The 19991-nt window shown below is 39.6% G+C and overlaps 1 protein-coding gene across 1 annotated transcript in view; it reads right to left on the bottom strand.

Annotated features, from left to right (window-relative positions):
- Nucleotides 1-6437: 6437 nt before the first annotated feature.
- LPAR3 (lysophosphatidic acid receptor 3) overlaps nt 6438-19991 on the bottom strand; it is a 76045-nt gene continuing 62491 nt past the window's right edge. The window contains exon 3 of the mRNA XM_012661083.1: nt 6438-7211. Within this exon, the coding sequence (XP_012516537.1) occupies nt 6883-7211 (329 nt within the window). The 3' untranslated portion in view covers nt 6438-6882. The remainder of the gene's footprint in view (nt 7212-19991) is intronic.

The following is a 19991-nucleotide window of genomic DNA, read 5'->3' as shown; positions in this document are numbered from 1 at the left end:
TCTCTTCCCTGAGCTCCAGATCTGTTTATCTCACTCCTTTCTTGACATCTCCACCTGGTGTGTCTCTGTGACATCAAATGTCACACATATAAAATGGAATTCCTGATTCCCACCCCACATCAGCTGCTCCTACCATCTTCTCTATCTCAGTGAAAAGCAATTCTATTTTTGGAGTAGTTCAAATCAACACCCTTGAAATCGTCCTTAAAACACATATCTTGCTACCATATCCAATACATCAGCAAATTCTACGATACATGTTTCTCAATGTTATTAATTATTCATACCTATAATTTTAAATTGCTAATAGAATTCCATCAACAATAACTATACATACACAGTGCCCAGCACCATTCTAAGTAGTTTACATGAAACTTAATCTCCACAAAAACCCTATGAGATAGGTGCTGTTGCCATGCCCATTTTGTAGATGAAAAACCAAGGCATAGAGGAACTTGCCCAAAACCACATAGCTAGTAAGTAAAAGAGCTAAAATATAAATCTAAGCAATGTGGTTCCAGAGTCCATGTGCTTGACAAAAGTACTTTACATCATCCTGTGCTTGAATAGATTGTTTAGAAGTTTCCAGTTGCTCTAAGTCATGTTGTTTTAACTACCTTTGTATACAAAGTCTTTCCCTAATTTAGAATCATTTCTTTAGCATACATTCTCAGAAGCTGAATTACTCAAAAAGCACAAACATTCTTAATCCTTAAAATAGACTCACCTATTATTAGTAACCACTGGCTCTTCGAAATCTGAATTTATATACAGTTATTAGGAAGCTAATTTTTCCTGAACAGAGAAGAAGATTTAAAGGAGAACTTACAGAGTGAAATTTGATCCTTGATTTAGTCGCTGTGTATCTTAAACACTCATTCAATCTTGTGGTCATTATTTTCCTCATTTGTAAAATCAAGATAATCCCTAAATTACAACTTCCTTACAAGATACATTAATCAGGCCCACATTTCTATCACAAGAAAAAACATTAGTGTTATTTTCCCCCAAACAAACCACAAACTCTGAAACTTAGATCTCTTACTGTTCCTTTCTAAAAAGGGACTGAGCCATTGCATCTTTTACGGTCACAGGAACACTGAATCTGACTTTTAAGTGACTTTGCACATCCAAATTTTACATTTATCTTTGCTCATTCATTATTGTTCCAAGAAGCTATTGTACTCCCCACTTGGAAACCTGAAGGAAGGATTACATAGTGATGCATTTGCCATGGTTGTATAGCAACTATGACCATGCATATTCTAGTTCTCATGCTCTCATCTCAACTTTCATGTCACAGATTTGGATGATGAATACCTAATAATAAGTGAACTATGCTTTTATGTTCTTTTTGGTTTTATTTCCATTCAGCCTTTAGAAGATCCCTATATTACAATGTGGAATTCCTATATGTATCAACACTTTATTTTTTAGAGAATTTTCGCCCCTTACTCTAGAACTGTTATAGTATCTTCTTCCCTCAGTCAAGAAAAACTAATAAAACTGGTATCTTTGAAAGGGAAAAGTTCCAGAAACTAAGAAGATCCCTCTCCCTTTCCTTTTTTCCTTTCTCTAGGTGCTGGCTTGTCTGTTGACAGTCAGTTCCATATGCTCTCCCCTGTATGTGAAAGGCCGGAAGCCTGGGAACTACATTTCCCAGAATACAAAGCCAGTGAATATCTCAGTTTAGGTTCTGCCAGTGCCACACAATTGTGGGAGATGAAGAGGGCAGAAGGAAGCAGGGGCTGTACTCTTCCTCTAGCAGCAGATTTGAGATTTGAGATTTTGCAGTGGCCTCTGGTGACATTCCACAGATCATTGGCCTTAGGAGACAGTTTCCAGAAATCCCTGACCTATGTGGCTGTAATTTCCTAAAAATTAGCTGCAAACCTGAGAGCTAACTATTGGCTTCCCTTTGTTCCCTCTAGCCTTTCCAACTGTTTTATAAGCATTGAATTGCCTGTTTTAAATACCTTCATGATTCGCATAGCCAGAATGGTTTCTGTTTTTCTGACTGAAGACTGAGTGATATGTTCCATCTCCTAGATTTGCATAAACCTGTGGTCAGGCATTCACCTAAGCAAAACAGAAAACAAACAAATAAGTCTAGTTTAGATTATCAGTATCAGATCCCCCACCCATAAAATATAAAATGTTTTAAACCCAAAAAGTAGCCTGTTTATATGATTTATTTTTCTTGCCCAGGTCTTGGAGAGTTCTATATCAAGAATTGTTCTACAGAGGCCAGATCTAAAAAATACACCACCAGTATCACCAGTGTTCCAATGGAATACCTTCAGGATGGCTACAGTGATAAGTTCATGTCCATCCTTAATATTTTCAGCTCCCTTTTGCTTTAGTTTCCATATTTGTGTATATGTTTACGGTTTTATTCATTCTCATAAGTGGAGGGGCTTTTTTTTGGCGGGGGGAGGGCTTTCCCAGCACCTAGAAAATATTCAAAAGATGTAGGTTACATTTAAGTAAAATAAAGGCATAGTTTTCTACTTGCCTTGGTGGAGTAAACAGCAGCTTACACGTTTCAAATTTAAGTTTACTGTTAGCAAATATAAGCAGATCATCAAGCCTCTTAGGTTCTCCATATGGGTTATCAGTTCCATTTTATACTAGAAATCCTTTCTCCCCTGTATTGATGATGGATTTATGATGACAGGTTTCACACCTGCCTCAAACTCATAGATTTTAGATTGTCTCCCTAGTTGATGCTTATGCATATTAAGGCTTAAGAACCACTGCAAAAATGAGAAAAGAGCTTCTTTGCTTTGAAATCCCTATGCAAGGAATAAGCTGTAAAGAATCCAAAGACTTGGGGCTCTTTCCAGGATTCCCATCTAAGAGATGATGCATAGGATCAGAATTTTGGAGCTGGAAAGGTCCTTACAGATCATTCAATTTAAGCCTCTCATTTAAGAGATCAGCAATCATTATCTACAGTTTCATAGACAGTTTAGAGCAGAACAGAAATCAGAACCCAGGTATTTTGAATTTCAATCCAGTGCTTTCTTTAACATGGTCATCATATACGCTTGAGTGAGTGGTGAACAACACTACACATGCCAGTCACCTGTGGACAGGCATATATGCTAACACAGTTTTCTAGCAGGTAGCAGTAAAGTTTTTCCAATAGATGCAAAAATGTCTTGAGGAAGAGACACCATTTTCTAATACACACAAAGATGTAACATGGACTTGTGGCAGGAATCCTCTCCCTTTTTTTTTCAATATACCTTATTATTAATGTACAATGTACAGGTTCTCAATAACAAATACAGTACAGGCGCATTTTACGAAAATTTGAATTGTTCAAAGTTGAAGTTGCTGATATAGAAAAATATTATGAACGTTTGCTGCATAAAATTGCAACTCTCTAAAAAGTTGTCAAGAACTGCAAATTCCAAGTCTGGCTGGCCCAGGGAATTGCAAACTGTGTTCATGGATTGTCATACAGAGGTGCTAGATCACATAGTATGACATGACCCACACTTTTATTGATATGACTGGAATGTCCACATGTGATTTCAGTGACTGTTGTGCTATTGTTTGCACTATAAACCTTTAACTCAGAAGTTATAGGTGATATAACACTCTGAACCCCTAAAAACTGGCATTAATAGCTTGCCATCTGTTAATTTAGGACAGAACACACTCTAAAAAGCATTGAAGAGAATGGTGTGAAGATAAAATATAGCATTAGGGCAAAACAAAACAAAACAAAACAAAAAACCCACACACACCACAACAGTATCTCCCATCTAATATTCATTTCTCTGTGAAAAGTAGTCTTAAATTATGAGTATTTTAAATTATGTGATGTGTTTAGGAGAGCATCCTTCGCACAGAATGCAACTTTCCTTACTTTAAAATTTTTTCGTGTGTCTACATGATTCTAACCCCAACTTCTATGCCTGAAAGACAATGGGTAAAACTGGAAGGAGCCCCGGGGGTTCCAATTCAACATCACATTTAGTGGTCCACAAAGGGGATTAATTCTTTCTCTGTTAAGCTTCCTAGAAGTCAGATCTGTTTTTGCACGTTTTTAATTCTTTTTAGTACACAGTGAAATGCATCATGATGTAGGTTATTTTTCCTCTGGTATGACCAGGGCTTGAGTCTCTAAGTCACCTTCACGGATATCTTCACAGGGTTTATCTTCATTATACCTATTCAACTAATTAAAAAAGAGAGCCAAGTAATCTTATTGCCTCCCCCTCAGAATGATTAGAGGATTAATGAGCCAATAAGCACAAAACACTTTCAACCTCATGTTTCCACAAACCTGGAGCATGGCACACCCTGTGGTCTATGTGGGTGACACCTGCGGATGAAGAGAGCTGCACCCTGTGCCACCTGATGTTCTGGCTGCTGACTCCCCTGGTCCTTGGTCCTGGACCATTCAACCATGGTCTGAACACGTGCTCCACCTGCCAGTGAAGCTGGGGCACCAAAATTTCTGAATTTTGATTTTTTAGTATTTATAAAAAGCTTCTAAGTGCTAGTTATAAAGGAAAATTAGAATTTTGTCAGAGGGTTACATTTATTTTATGGTTTAGTATTGTTTTTATTTGGAATTATGCAAATGGGGGCAGGGTGCCATGACGATTTCCATGCTTAGGGCTTCTAAAGGTTAACAAACTGACTCCAAGTCTGCTACCCACTTGGAAAAAACATTCACCAAAAAATTTCAACAGCTTGTTTCCCAGAAGTTCTTCTTTCCAAGCAGGCTGTCTTCATGAAGGACTGAAGTCTCTTACCATACAGATTTGTTAGAACACCTTGGACAGTGCTATAAACCTAATAAGAAAATGAAATCTCATTTAGCATGGGAGTAGCCCATGCTTTGATTCAAAGTTTGAAGAGGTCTTTGATTCAAGGTCTCAGTATTAGCTTGGGATCTTACAATCTAAGGAGGAAAATTATTTCTTCTTTTTGTTTTTTTCCAATTAAGGACTAGGTTTATTCAGTGAGCTCCGTGACCCCTGGCACTTGTCATTTCTAAATATACCTGACTTCTCTATTCTTGCATCCTCACTGAGATATGTGTGTGCATTAAAAACAAAAGCTATATATTTCTACCCTGAGTTTCCACACTTTGGACCCCCTCCAGACACCATTCTGAATATGGCACTCTGCTACAGGATACTAAAAATGTTTCTTTCCTCAAAATAAAACCTGTAAAGATCCCTTAGTAGCTATTTGGGGACTGGAATTCAATTTCAATTCTCTACCCTTTGGCCAATTGTAGATTCAAAATGCTTACATAAAACATTGAGAGTATGTACTTCATGGCAAATCTGATTTTTCTTCTGCAATAGAAATGTGTGCTATAGTTACCACAAACTATATTTTTACTTAGAAAATACACAAAGCAATGATGCACCTCAACAAGAGAGAACAGATCTTTTTAAATTTTATTTTATCGGTAGCTTTGATATAAGCTTCAGATAGACCCACTGACTACACAGAGTTTGTGAAATCTACACTTTCAAATCATAATATTCTCTATTTTAGGCTATTATATCTAAAAGCATGACTTCTCAAATCCTTTTATTACAAGTAGTTCTTGCACATAAATGTTACATCACAATAGCAAAAAAATGTAAACTTCTTTTGCAAACTACATAAATACTATAATATCTGCCTTGAAGTTATTCTTATTTTAAATCAGAATATACTCTAAATGCTTGACATAGAAAACTTTGGTCAGTAGCCTATATGTATAAAACATTATTTTTCTTTCTTACTGACTTGCCTTCCATGTTGCCAACTTAGGTCTTTGAAGGAGAAAAATTCAAAACAGAACCCAGATCAAAATTCAGTTCACAAGCAAAACAAGTACTAGAAGTATATTGATAACCTTGGGCAAAATGAGATGTGAAATTATTCCACACACTAAATCCGACAAGCCACCAGTGGTATGGAGGTAACTGAAAAATAAGGAGTCAAGCTCATATTTGATTCTAATGGAAGGCATCAGCCTGCTTGTCAATACACCTCCTACTCTGCTGTATAAAAATGTCTATTTTCAAGTGAACACCTCTTTCTCTATTCTTTTAGAGCACAACAGGTCATATCTACAGCTGTAGTCCTAGACTGGAAAGTCTAGGTGGCCAGTGACTTTACTTCACCATTGCTGTCCTTAGAGTCTTTAAATACCAAGTTCGATTGCATAAATGTACACATGCATATACACACATGCGCATGCTTAGAGGACCACGTATCAAGGCCTTCTTCACTTCAAACAAGGTTTTGAATGTTTACCTTCTTTGTTGTTATTTTTTTTAAGTGTTTTTCCTCAGAACGTTCTTTCAGTTACAAAGTAAGTTTAATCTGGAGCCCTTACTGATTTATTCTTAGATTCCTATTGAACACCTAGCTACTGGCCATAGTTTCTTGGAGGAAAAACATACCGTTGCTGAAGCACTTCTAAAAATTTTAAATGCATGCAGAAAGAACTACATAGGCTTTCCAAGCAGCTACTTAAGGTGGCTCAAGTAACATTATTAATTATTTATTTGGGCCTAAGCCCTTTTAACAACATCTTTTTGAACCACAGAGAATGGCTCCGAGATGGGGGCCAGCCCCAAAGGCGCCCGGGCTGGCGGGCTCTACGCGGTCCCCAGCACAGCAAGCGGGAACCCACTGTCTCCTCCCTTTCTGTGCATTTCCTCTAAATGCATCGTGTCCTCTCTTTACTGCCCATGCTTTTAAACTGTGAAAAATTAAAACAAAAAGTCTAGCAGTGATTAATTCAGACCTCAAATAACACTGTGCATGGGCTTTGCTAGAGACAGGTAGCCATGCCTTCTTAATAGCTCTTTCCCCAGAGGAGGCCTGGCTGTGCGGAGAGGCGTCGGCGGCTCAGGAACTGCTTTTATTGCAGACCGTGCCTTGGCTTATACTGTCTTCCGTGTACTGGCTGCCCGTGTCGCTCCTGCTGAGGACCGTGGAGGGGACACGGGACGGGCGCCTCTCCGGGTTCTTCTCCTGAGAGAAGCAGCAGATCATCTTCTTCATGGTGCTGTACATGTCCTCGTCCTTGTACGAGTAGATGATGGGGTTCATGACGGAGTTGAGCAGCGCCAGCAGCAGGAACCACCGCTTCACGTGCTGCACGCCACAGTGCGTGCAGTTCAGCCCGTCGAGGAGCAGAACCACCAGGCCTGGCGTCCAGCACACCACGAACGCCCCTGGAGGAGAGAAGGGAAAGCAAGTGAGCTCAGACCTTAGGCTGCTTACTCAGCTTCTTCCCACCCAGCCTTCAGGCAGGGCTGTCAAGGGACCATACGCATTTGTTTTGACAACTGCGAGGCAAACTTACACCCTTCATCTGGGCGTCTGAGACCTGGGCTTGTTAGAGACAAACAGCTGGGAACCTCCTGGACTATCACACACGGTCTATTTCACTTTCTTATCTGCTTACCCAGGTCTCGCGATCACGAGGAGCTCCGATTTATCGCCTGCGTAGGAAGTAGTGCGCATGCGTGATCTGTCAGTTCTCTGAACCACAGAAGGAGGCTGCTGCAGTAATTATCCACATTTGACAGATGAGAAAACTGAGGCCCAATTCCAGGGGAACGTGTGGGGAGGCGTCTCTGACTCCGGGCCTTACATTTAACCCCACATTGTGCTGTTCTCTAAATCAGATTTTCTATTAATAAATGCTTTCTTGAAAGTTAAGACACACTGCGTGTATGGCATTCCGACCTAGTGGGTTAAACTAAGTCACTTGCTCAAAAATTTTATTCTTCATCAATCCATGTTGATGCTTAGTAAGCACCATATTCTCTTTGACACATTCACAGGCCATCTGCTTAATCATCTGCTCTAGATTTAGATTTTTTTGGTCAGAAATAAATCTTTCATGATGAGTTAGTTGGAAATGTGCTTTTTAGACACTGCAATTGAACATGAACAGTAGTTTCTTTGGAATCTCTAGCTATTGGATCATACTTATCTCATCTCTAGACTTCCAGATATTTTTCCCCTAAAATATAAGACATAGTTTCAGTATCCTCCTACTTAGTTATCATAACTGCAGATAACAGTAACATCTGACCTTTATGCAGTGCTCGCTCTTGAGCCAGACAATGATATAAACACTTTCCTTGATTAACTTATAGGACCACACTATAAGGTTAGCGTTATTATCATTCCCAGGAAACTGAGTCACAAGAGAAGTTAAGTAACTTGCCTGTGATTAAATATCTTTTAAGAGACACCTAATTTTGAACACAAGCAGTCTTTTCCCATAGGCTGTGCTCTTGGCCACTATGTGACCCGCCTCTGTAGTGTGATATGGTTGCTTTCTCCCAGCATCCTTATATCTCAATGCACTCGCTTATCCATTCAATAAATACTCATTTCAAGTTTATAATGTGCTGAGAACCGTACTAGACAGTGAAGGAGGTGAGGACCATCAACTCAGGGAGCTAAAATACTAACAGATGAGACGATAAACAAGCAAATCTATAAACCATGTCACCAACTAGTTACTCTTAGTGATTAGAATTAGTGCTGGACAGTCTTTCTCTTGTTGCTTCATCTTCCTTCTGAGAGATATAATACTAAGCAAGGCAAATCAAGGATTACAGACATGTGGTATAAGGTAGGGAAGTGCCATGAGCTCTGGGGCCAGACCCGAATCAGGCAAAGTACGTCACTTCTCTGAGCCTCCAATCCCTGCTTTATAACATCGAGATAATAAACCCGACTGTGTAGGGTGTTTGTGAGGATCAGAGGTGATGGAAGTGGTGCCCAATGCTGTGCTGGGGTCACTAAGCAGTAATTATCATGAGAAGTATGATGTTTCCCCCAAAATTAGATATCTAGGAGATAGCAGGAAGGTTTAATTCTCCATTCCATAACTACAGGTCACCAATGGCTCCCTTTTTCCTCCATCTTGTATTATTTTTGGTCTGGCTGACATATGTGAATAAAGAACTGGACTTGGATTTGAGAGATCAGAGATTCAGGTCCTAACTCTTTACTTCCTGAACAACTCTGGGAGACCCATGTCACAACTCTGGGCTTTGGCTTCCTCAGCTGTAAATTGAGGACTTTAGGGTAGGTCTAGGTTTTTCAAACTGTGGGTCAGAGCCCCTTAGTTAATGTGCAATCAATTTAATGAGCTAAGACCAGTTTTTCGTTTTAAATGAAAGAATAGAATGCAATAGCTCAGAGTGCATTACACAGATTAAGTGAAGTATTGTTTCATGAAAGTTTTGTTTCAGTTTTATAAACTATGTTTACATGTGAGTTGGCTATGAAGTAAAGTATATTTCTTACTGTTGGGCTTGGTCAAAAAGTTTGGAAAACACTAGTTTAGATAATCCTTAAGGCCCCATCCAGCTCCAGTGGCCTGTATTTCCCATAACTAAAACACTTTTGTTCTCTTTGCTTCCCAAGAGAGGGTTAGTACGTTGTCAGGAAAGAAGAATGAAACAAGCCAGACAGCAAAAGCTGTAACTACGAAAGTTTCTATATGAAATCCCGTAATTTCAAAGAAATCTCAGTGGGAGTGTTCCAAGGTCCTCATGGTAACGGGAAGGAGGGAAAAACACTCAATAACTCTATGCTTTGTTAAATGCAAAGCTGAAATTTAAGAGTCTATAACTTCCAAACCAATGGAAAAATGGAACTAAAGGAAAGGAAAAAAAGATCTCAGTACAAAAGAAAGCAGGGTGAAAATAGTGAAACATAGACAAAATGGGACAGATAAAAAACAAAATAAGATGCTAGAAATGAATCCAAACATATTGATAACCAAAGTCAATGTAAAATGGTGATATAGTTTTAAGAAACAGGCGAATCTAAACAATAAGATGTGTAACATTACATCCATATATGGTAAAACCATGAGAAAAAGCAAAAAGATGATTAACACAAAATTGATGATACAGTTATCTCTACAGGAGAGAGGCCACCTGGGTGGCACTAGAAGGCTCTAAAGATATTGGTAATGTTCTATGAAATTGGGTGGCAAGCATACAGATATTCTTATTTTTTTATTCTTTTATGTATTAGTCTTTAAGGTCTACACATATTTTATATAGCTTTGTTTGAATGATATAGAATACACACAACCCAAAAACACATTAAAAAAGGATAAAAAATAAATTGTCAATTTTTTCCTAAAACTCTACTCCCCTTTTTTCAGATGTGATTTTTTTTTTTAATCATGAATTTTTTTTCCCCAGCATGAAACTCTGGCTTGAATTAATCAGGTGACCTAAACACTCTAAACAAATCTTCAAATTGATGCTCTGTTTTTCATAATATGGTAATTCATATATATTTTCCCTTTGCATTGAATTATATAAAATAATCATTCAATTAAAACTTGACAAACTTTTTATTGAGCAATGATTATGTGTCAAGTTCAGTTCTAAGCATTTTATATGAATTGATCCACTTAATCTATATTACAACCCTTGGTTGGAAATAGGTCCTAATATTACACTCATTTTAAACTTGAGACCACTGAGACACAGAGAAGTTAGGTGACATGTTCAAAGGTACACAACTGGTAAGTGGCAGGGCCAGGATTTGAACCCAGGCAGCCTGGCACCAAAGCCTGTGCTCCTGTCCTTATGCTAGGCTGCTTAGCCATGGGTCACAAGCATCTTACTACTAAAGTGAGTAAAGGGTGAGGCAGGGGGTGCTTCTGGACTTTAAAGTCCCCTCTATAGTATGTCATATCTGACTATGAAGCTGCATTTATCATGTCATTCTTTGGTTTGCAAATAGAAGGATTTTCTGGGAAGACAAGGGAAAAAGGAAGGGGGGAAGGGAAGGAAAGAGAGGAAAGGAGAGGAAAAGAAGGAGAAGGAGAATAGGGAAGGAAGTGAGGGAGAGAGGAAGAGGGAGAGGGAGAGAGGATGGGAGAATGGAAGGATGGATGGGAGGGAGAAATCCAACAAAAATATTGGCTGGCCATAGGGTAAGAAGAGAAATAAAAAATCTTCTGCCCTTATCTTTATACTATTTCCAATGAACAAACAAAAGTGAGTGTTCTTTGACAGAATACACCAGGCTGCTAACCTGGACAGTGGGTTCTTCAGAGATGTTGCCTTGAGTAGATGGTCACACTGCCTGGCAGTGACCCTGGGAAACATGCCAATCCGAGACTCCTCTGCCAGGAGGCCTCTGCCTGGCTCCACACACACCTCAGAATGGATGCACAGCTTATCCAACAGCTCATTCTTTGGGTGTTGTTACTGTACGTCAGCACTTAGACATAAACACTCCCCCCCCTCCAAAAACACAAACATAAAAAGCCTTAAAAGGTGAAGAAAATGTCAGGAATGGTTTTGGCCCTGGGAATCCGTAATCTTGGAGACGTCTTAGAGAAAGTGGAGATGTCAGAAACATAAATGGGCAACTGTACTAATTCTAAAAACTGTACTAATTCTTAAAAGTGAGGGAGAGGGGGTATGTTTGTGACAGATCCTGGAAAATATATATTAGTCAATCCTCTATCAATCTTCCATAAATTCTAGAAGAGAAAATTAGAAGGAGTGTATTAGAAGGAGTATTTAGCCTCAGTGCTCAGACTATGACTGCTAGGAACCAGCAGGGTTCAAAAATGAGTTCATGCCAAGCCCAGATCACTTTTTTTTTTTTAAATCAGGCATTAATGAATAGGAGTGGGTCCAGAGGTGTCCATCTGGGAACCAGTGGAAGAAATTAGGTGTGTTTCTCCTGGAGAAAGGCTAAGGAAAAACATGATGTGCTATTAATTCTCTCCAAAAACCTGAAGGGCCATCATGTAGAGAGGAAGCACAGACTTATCCTGGCCCATTCCAGAGGGTCACTCAAAACAAATGGAAAAATACAAAGAGGCATAATTTGGATGTAAGATTTCTTTTTAAGTAAATAAAGGTATTTAAGTGAGGAATCCTCTGTTCAGCAGGCAGAGAGACTCCCTTGACCAGAGTAATTCCTTTGCCTGGATCACCCTGAGGTGTATAAAGGGAAGGGATTTTTCTGAAATGAAAGATAGGGCTAAGTGGTTTCTGAACTCTTTTCTAAATAGAAATTGCTAAATTCTGTGAAACTATGAGGCTGGGCACGGTGGCTCACGCCTGTAATCCTAGCACTCTGGGAGGCCGAGGCGGGTGGATCGCTCAAGGTCAGGAGTTCAAGACCAGCCTGAGCAAGAGCGAGTAGAAAGAAATTATCTAGACAACTAAAAATATATACAGAAAAAATTAGCCGGGCATGGTGGCGCATGCCTGTAGTCCCAGCTACTCGGGAGGCTGAGGCAGGAGGATTGCTTGAGCCCAGGAGTTTGAGGTTGCTGCGAGCTAGGCTGACGCCATGGCACTCTAGCCCAGGCAACAGAGCCAGACTCTGTCTCAAAAAAAAAAAAAAAAAAAAAATTCTGTGAAACTATGAGTTTCAATTCCCCATAAAATTAAAACAAATTTGACTTGTTTCTCAGACACAATTATAAGATGGTATGGTTAAAAATCTTATTAAGATGAATTCTCTAAGCTGGTGGTTCCCAAACTTGGCTGGCCATCCCAATTACCAGTGGAGCTTTCTAATAATGCAGATTCCTTGGTCCCACATCAGACCCAATAGTCGGAATCTCTAGATTGGGATGTAGAAATCTATAGGACTAGAATGTGTCTGGGGTGATTATGATGCACAACCAGTTTTGTAAACCATTTCTCTAAGCTGACCCAAAATGCTTTCATCAATCTGGCTTCATCAGCAAAATTGTAGACTCTATATAGACGTAGCAAAAAGCTGTGGAAAGGACAGAAGGGGTAGAATTCTTTAAAATGAGAAAATAAGCATCTCTAGAGATCAATATCTTCACCTTGCCTTTGGAAAAATGTTTGAACATGAACACATAAATAAATATACAAACACTAGCGGTGAAACTAGTCTCCAGGCAAGGTATATACGCAGTCCTCCGGGCCTCTGCTGGCTCTCTGACTCACCCCACCAGGAATGCCTTCCCACCTCCTCATCTAAGGCCTACTTTTCTTTCTAAACTTAGCTCCTATTCCACCTCCTCCACTGGAATTCCCCCATCTCTCCAACCCATGGTGACCATTCCCTGCTCTCAACTCCTGTGGCGCTTTCCGTCTACAACATTCACGTGGCACTGAACACATTACCTGCTCAATTCCACTCTATCATTTCCAGAGAGCTCTGGGCCAGGCAGTGTGCTCAGGACTTTACATGTACTTCCCATTTAAAAATCACACTTTGACAAGGTTGTCACTCTTATTATTATGCTAGTCTGACATACAACAAATTTGAAGTTTAGAGTAGTTCTATAGTTTGTCCTAGGTTCACAAGCTAAAAAATAGAAAAATCATAATTTGAACCCAGGCCTGACTGCCCCATGCAAACTCTTGAGCATTGTGCTACACTGGAGATAGTTTTTAATACATATGTCCTATCTCTTAGGTGCGCTATAAGCTCCCTAGGCAAGCATACTGTGCCGCATACCTATTTGTATCCTTAGAACTTAGTATGGCACCCTACACTCAGTAACAAAGGAGATGAGTCAGGTCAATGCAACTGGTTTATTAAGAGCCAACACAGGGCTAGATACTGTATTAGCTGCAGCACCTGCTCACACGAACAGTGTACAATCTGCCCTTCAGGGATGGACAGGGACAGAACTGGACCCGATGACTCCAACTACTGTCCAAGAAGGTCTCAGTTGAAGGGCATGAATGACTGTGCCCAGGTGAGAAACAGCATGATGCATTTGGGGAATTCCAAATAGTTCAGGATGGTTTAACCCAGGTGGGTGACTGAGGAAGTAAGATTAAGTCCAAGAGGTGAACATGGGCCAGACCCAGAAGGGCTGTGTGTGTAACACTCAAGAGTTTGGATTTATTGTGTAGATCAGACACTAGTAAGCCTTTTTCAAACATGAGTTCATCCAGGGAATTAAGTCTGAATGCCCTTAGGCATCCACTGTATGTAATGAATTAACTTCTCTCCGAAGCACCTAGAATGGTATGACTTATGTACCATACTTGAGAGGATTAAGAAAATATTTCTATGTTCCATGGTTCATAAAGGAACCCCATTGAAAAAGGCTAGATCAAAGGTTTTTCAGACTCAGTAGCAACTCAGTGGGTTGTGAAATCAATTTAGTGGGTTGCAACCAGCAATTTTGTAAAAAAAACGAAACAGAACAGAAAATATCAGATGCTTCAAGTATAGTAAGGTACATTTCATGAAACCTGTTTCAATTACACACAAAAACGTGTGTGTACTGGGCCATGACACAGAATGTACACTATTTCTTACTGTGGGTCCTGATTTAAAAAAAAAAAAATGAAAGTTTGAAATCCACTGCTACAGATTTGTGGTTTTCAAACCTTTTTTTTTTTTTTTTTTAACATAGAGGAATACTTTTCCCAAAGGAAATCTCTTGTTAACTTCATAATCAGAGCTGCTCTGACTAAAGAAAGAGACAGAGGCAGCGGGTGTTGATTAAAGCCCTGTGTAGTAGGATTTGCTCTCATCTTCATACTCCAAATGCCCCCTCGCCCCCCCACCCACACACACTGAGGAACCCTTGGCAAATCCACTGACCGCAGTTTAAAAACTACTACTATAAACTGGGTGCAGTGGCTCATGCCTGTACTCCCAGCTACTCGAAGGCTGAGGTGGGAGGATTGCTTAAGCCCAGGAGTCCAAGACCAGCTGAGCAACATAGCAAGATCTCATCTCTAAAAGAAAAAAAATGAAAAAAAAAATTAGCTAGGCATGGTGGCATATGCCTGTAGTCCCAGCTACTTGGGAGGCCGAGGTGGGAGAATCCCTTGAGCCCAGGAGTTCAAGGCTGCAGTGAGCTATGATCATACCATTGCACTCCAGCCTAAGCAACAGAATGAGACCCCATTGCTAAAAAACCCCAAAACAAACCAAACCCCACCCCCACCTACTGCTATAGAAGGATAGTTCTTTGAAGATTTCTAATCAGGGGTGTGGATAAATCTTAAATTTTAGAGCAAAGTTTTATCTGAGTGCTCAGGACTGACTAGAGGTATATGTGAAACTGGAAGTGTGCTCCCACCTGCCTCAGAGTCACCTGAGCCACCTGCTTAAAATTCAGATTTCTTAAAAACCTCGTCCTGCTGAATTAGAAACTGAGGAAGGTATGATCGGGCACCTCCAGTGTTAGCTCCCTTGGGAAGTGCTTTAGCGTGGTAAAATCAGAGAACCGTGGGCCCAGGTAGGGCGACTCAGCTGAAGACTGGCTAAAATCCAGGTGAAAATGATCAGAATCTGAACAGGCAGTGGCGGTGGAGATGGAGAAAAACACATGGTCAGACGGCCACTGAGGAAGGAACTGTGTGAATACTTGAATCTGGGAAGTGAGGGGAGGAAAGAATCCGAGGTGAGGTGGCATGTGGCTGTGATAACCAAGCAGGGACACAGGGATGGGGTCGGGGTGGGAAACAGGTGTAGAACCCGGAGACAGCTGTTCAGTTCGAGGCTTAGGGCATTATAGGATCTGTGGCTACTTCACCTGGAGACATGTAGAGGCAGCCAGAAGCGTGGGTCAGAACTCTGAGAGCTCCAAATTGAAATGTTGACATGGGAGTCATCAATAGTAGGTGGTAGCTAAAGCCATATGTCATTCCATTAATAAATATTTACTAAGCAATCGCCTACCATTAAGTCTGGATAACAAACCTATTTCCTTCTATTGTCAAGTGATAGGTCAGTTATATTGAGAAGAAGCAGTGATTTTTTTTACCTTAACGATGTTCTATGTTCTTTCAGTACCTGTTTAAGAGACTCACTAATAGTCCAATTAGACTATAAATGAGCTTTCCTCTAGCAATTAAATAAACTAGTTTGAGTTGGGTACTCAAAAATCAATGAGTTCAATGTTAATATTTAAAGTATAGTGAATAGTATACTAGAATATTCAATTACAGTGCTGAGATGATATCTTAATGACTGCAATTTAAGGTAATCAGAAACATCAAATTAAAGAACGTGTAACACTTTGGAAGGTAAAATTACAAATGAAAATATTGGTGACAAGTGAAATAAAAGATCTCTCAAAGTCCCTAGTCAACATTATTGTTTAGATAATCTATAGCCACTCCCCACCTCAATTTGGAAGTTTACAAAACATCTCAAATGATGCCCTGGTTAACATCTCATCTCAACATTATAGGAAATAAGAGGGGAGAACTACATTCCATCTGGAGAAGCAGTCCTCACTGGGATGTATTTAAGATAGTTCAGCATTCCTGGGGTTTTGGTGACATAAGATCTCAAGTTACATGAAGCTTGTTCTTCAGGACACAAACTTTTCTGTTCCTTCTAGTTAGACTTGTAGCCATATTTTCATCTGTTTAAAAATTCACACATGCAATTAACAAAAAAAATCTTGACATGTGAAGGGCACACAAATAACACATCTGCAATGATAAAAACAATCACTCACACAGAATAGTCTCACTTTGGCACATGGACTACTAATTTCATCAAACAGGAGGATATATTTTAAATCTGTTCCCTCTGTTATTCTTTCTTTTTAGTCCAGGAAAAAGCAGCAGGGCACAAGCAATAATATGAACCTAGTAAGCCACAGGGCTGTCTGATTTACTAAAATAGAAAATTACAACTCTGCATAAAAATCAGGTTGTGGACCTCATCCTAGGAAAGTGCTCTTCTCATTTGAAAAGAAATTTTAAAAAATTTTTAAAAATTCAAAGTAAACATCTATTTTTGGTCAGAAACATTATAACGTGTAAGTCACACATTAATAGAATATTCAAGTGAAAATGCTCTTATGACATTAAAGAATTTGTTCAAGAGTTTAAAAATAACACTTCCAGATGTGATGTGCAGTCAAGTTCATATTCATTTACCCACAGTGTTTTGAAAGTCCAATAATTCAGAAAATAGATTGTCACATATGTGAAAGGAATGAAAATACATACTTTTAGTAAATCTGACTTATTTTTACTGCAGAAAACAAAACACTAAGGTGATGAGCAGTTAAACATTCCATAAATGATTCATTTAACACTATTGTTACTACTATTGGATCTTTTGACTGTAACAACTGGTTTTAGACACTTGTTTTAAATTTGTGGCCAGCTTTGGAAAACTGAAAATCTTGATGCCAAGGGGTTATGAGATAAAATCTAAAGCAGAGGCATACCAGCTAGAACCACTGCCCTAGACCTAATTCTAGTGTTTAACTCTGGGCAACAGCTGGAAGTCATAAACTGGATAAGTAAGAAAACACCATCTCCACCTCCAGATTCTTCTACTTTAAGCGTTATATGTATTGACCAACAATACCTCAGTACCTCACTATTATATCAAGGGCTCTCTGGCAGCTAAGGAAAGGTGTGAGGTCCACTGTGTGTATTGGCATAGTAGCAGCCATTTGCCTGGTATAATCTTAAACACTGACAGATCTCAACTAGCCTTCCCAAGGATCTGAAATTCTTTCCACTGACAATGCTCGTTTGGATTAGGAAGGCCTCTGTTGTACCTTACCTAGAAATGCTAACATACTAAGCTGTAGGCATGTAATATTTTATCACATAAACTGCCATTAATGTAGAACAGGGCCCTGGTGGGGGGATGTAAAAATGATAACTTGGATGAGGTTGAAAATTTTTGAAAGGACTACGGCATGGGACACCACACAGGAAAGTTGACCTGAATAGGACACAAGATTCTGGACATCTAGATGGCAAAAAATACCATTCTGAGCTCAGAGGAAGGCAACAGGAAGTAGCAGGCATTGAGGGAGTGGGTTGAAAGACTCTGACTTACAGAGAGATGGGCCTGGAGGAAGTACAGCGTGGTGTATAGTTCAGCAATGACAAAGTCCTGACATAGGCTACCACTTCCCATCCTACACCTATGGCCACCATTCTTAATCAACCAAGCACTACTTGCTTCTGAGCCCACATGTGACCTAGTATCCTTTGCAGCACGATGTCCCAAGCAGCCTCTAGCAATCAAATGGAATTTGTCCTTGAGATGAAACCCACTTGCTATCCCTGTTATAGTCAAAAGAGCATAGGCTTGAAATCAAGCAGACCCTGAGTTGAAATCCTGGTTATGACCAAGGGCAAGCCAGTTCACCCCCCCAGGCCTCATTTTCTCAGTTATGGAACGAGCATGATGACACGACCCAACAGGATTTTCATGAAAACTGAATGAGATAATATGTGGAGAGTTCCCAACATAGAAAGCTGCCCAGACGGTGCTGTTTACTTCCCTTGCTGTTTATAAGCAGATGTGGGAGAGTGCTTCAGTTGCTGCTATGTGCCCACACGTGTGTGTACACACGCACATGCACACACATTTATTACACTCTGCCCTGTTCTGCATGCATTTGGCTGCTCTGCTAGACTGACATCCTCAGGGGAGATCTCTTTTGTGTCTGATTTAACTTGGGATACCCAGTGCTTAGCCAAGTGCCACACACCTAGTAGGTGCTTAATAAACGCTTGTTAAATGAAGGAGTGAGGAATCCAGACCCCAGACTCCAGTATGATTTTTAAAAGGTTATTGTATTTCTCTCCTCTCAGTTTCTTCACCCATATATTAATGGGACTGGACTAGATGCCCTGTAAAGTTCCTTCTGGCTCTTACAATTGATGATTGTGGGTTTCTGTCATAGCTTCCTTTAGTCATAGATAATGTATAGTCCAAGTAACAGAGGTGAAAGGCAAAAGTGGATGCTCTGCATGGTGATACATGAGATAATTGTGCAGTCAAATTGAAGATGCCTGTCACATGACTCCAACAGAAATGGGTATCTTGATGGAGTACCCAGAATGCTCTCAGAAATTCAATATATATTCAAGTAACATACAGTGAGCATTTGTTAAGTGTCACACACTGTGCTCATCCCCGGGAACAGCAAGATAAGGAGACAGAGGAGTAAATGATGCCACGCAGGGTATATGTGAGATGATGTAAGGGAATGCTGCCTAATGGTCCCCTGAGAGTTAGAATTCATGTCCTCTGGAGGTTCACTAAGAATTGTGTTTCTGAATGAACAGAAATGTTAAGAATACCTATGGCTGTGCATTATGGATAAAGGTGATGCAAAGGAGACCACTGAATTGCTACTCTTCCTCCAGGACTGTCCTTTTTCTCTCTACTCTATTATCCCAGTCATGAGTCTATGATCTCCATGCTATGTTTATAAGCTCCCTCTGTTTAAAAGTACACCATTAAACAAAATGAGGTTTTCTAACTCAAACAGAAAAAGGTCCAGGAGGCAGAGCCTGGCCTGCCTTGGTCAACAGTGAAGTGGGCGAGTCCTCAGGATCCCAATTCTCCTTTACTGTGGGTATTCAGAAATATTTGATAATGAGTAAAGGAATACATGAATGAAAAATATTCAAAAGTTACAAAGCAATCAGACTAAGTACTAATAGAACCCTACGGGCTATTTAAATGATGTGAAAACCAGCATATAGATGTGTACTGTAGTATTCCAGAAAATGTCATTCACAGAGAATATAATGATAATGGTGTCCCCTGGAGTTGTGCAATGTGATGACCCTGCTAGTAGTAGCATCACTATTCCATGGCTCAATAGTTATGTATATATAAACTATACATAATAATCTATAATATGTATTATAGCTCAGTGGTGCTCAATAGCTATACCAAAAAAATGGTAGATGTGATTTTTACACATAGTCTGAAGAACATCTACTAATTCATTTCTCCATGCTAATATTTGTCACTTTTGATGAAATCTTTATCAGAAGAATCCAATAAGAACTTTAGTTAAGATTTTAGGCCAGAAACATTCTGTGAATACTGTGGTTTTGGAGACTCTTTTTCTTTTCTAGCTGAGGTTTTCTTTGAACGTCTGGAAGCACTTGGTCTTTTAAAAATTTAAGATTAGAAAACCCCTCAGAAATCTAGTTATTTTATTAAAAATCAGAGGAATTTTCTGAAAAAGCTAGAGTTAAAATTGG

Source organism: Propithecus coquereli, unplaced genomic scaffold (assembly GCF_000956105.1).
Source record: "Propithecus coquereli isolate 6110/MARCELLA unplaced genomic scaffold, Pcoq_1.0 Scaffold7, whole genome shotgun sequence".
NCBI classification, from domain to species: domain Eukaryota; kingdom Metazoa; phylum Chordata; class Mammalia; order Primates; family Indriidae; genus Propithecus; species Propithecus coquereli.
Note: the sequence above shows the minus strand (reverse complement) of the source record. Positions and strands in the feature narration are given on the sequence as shown.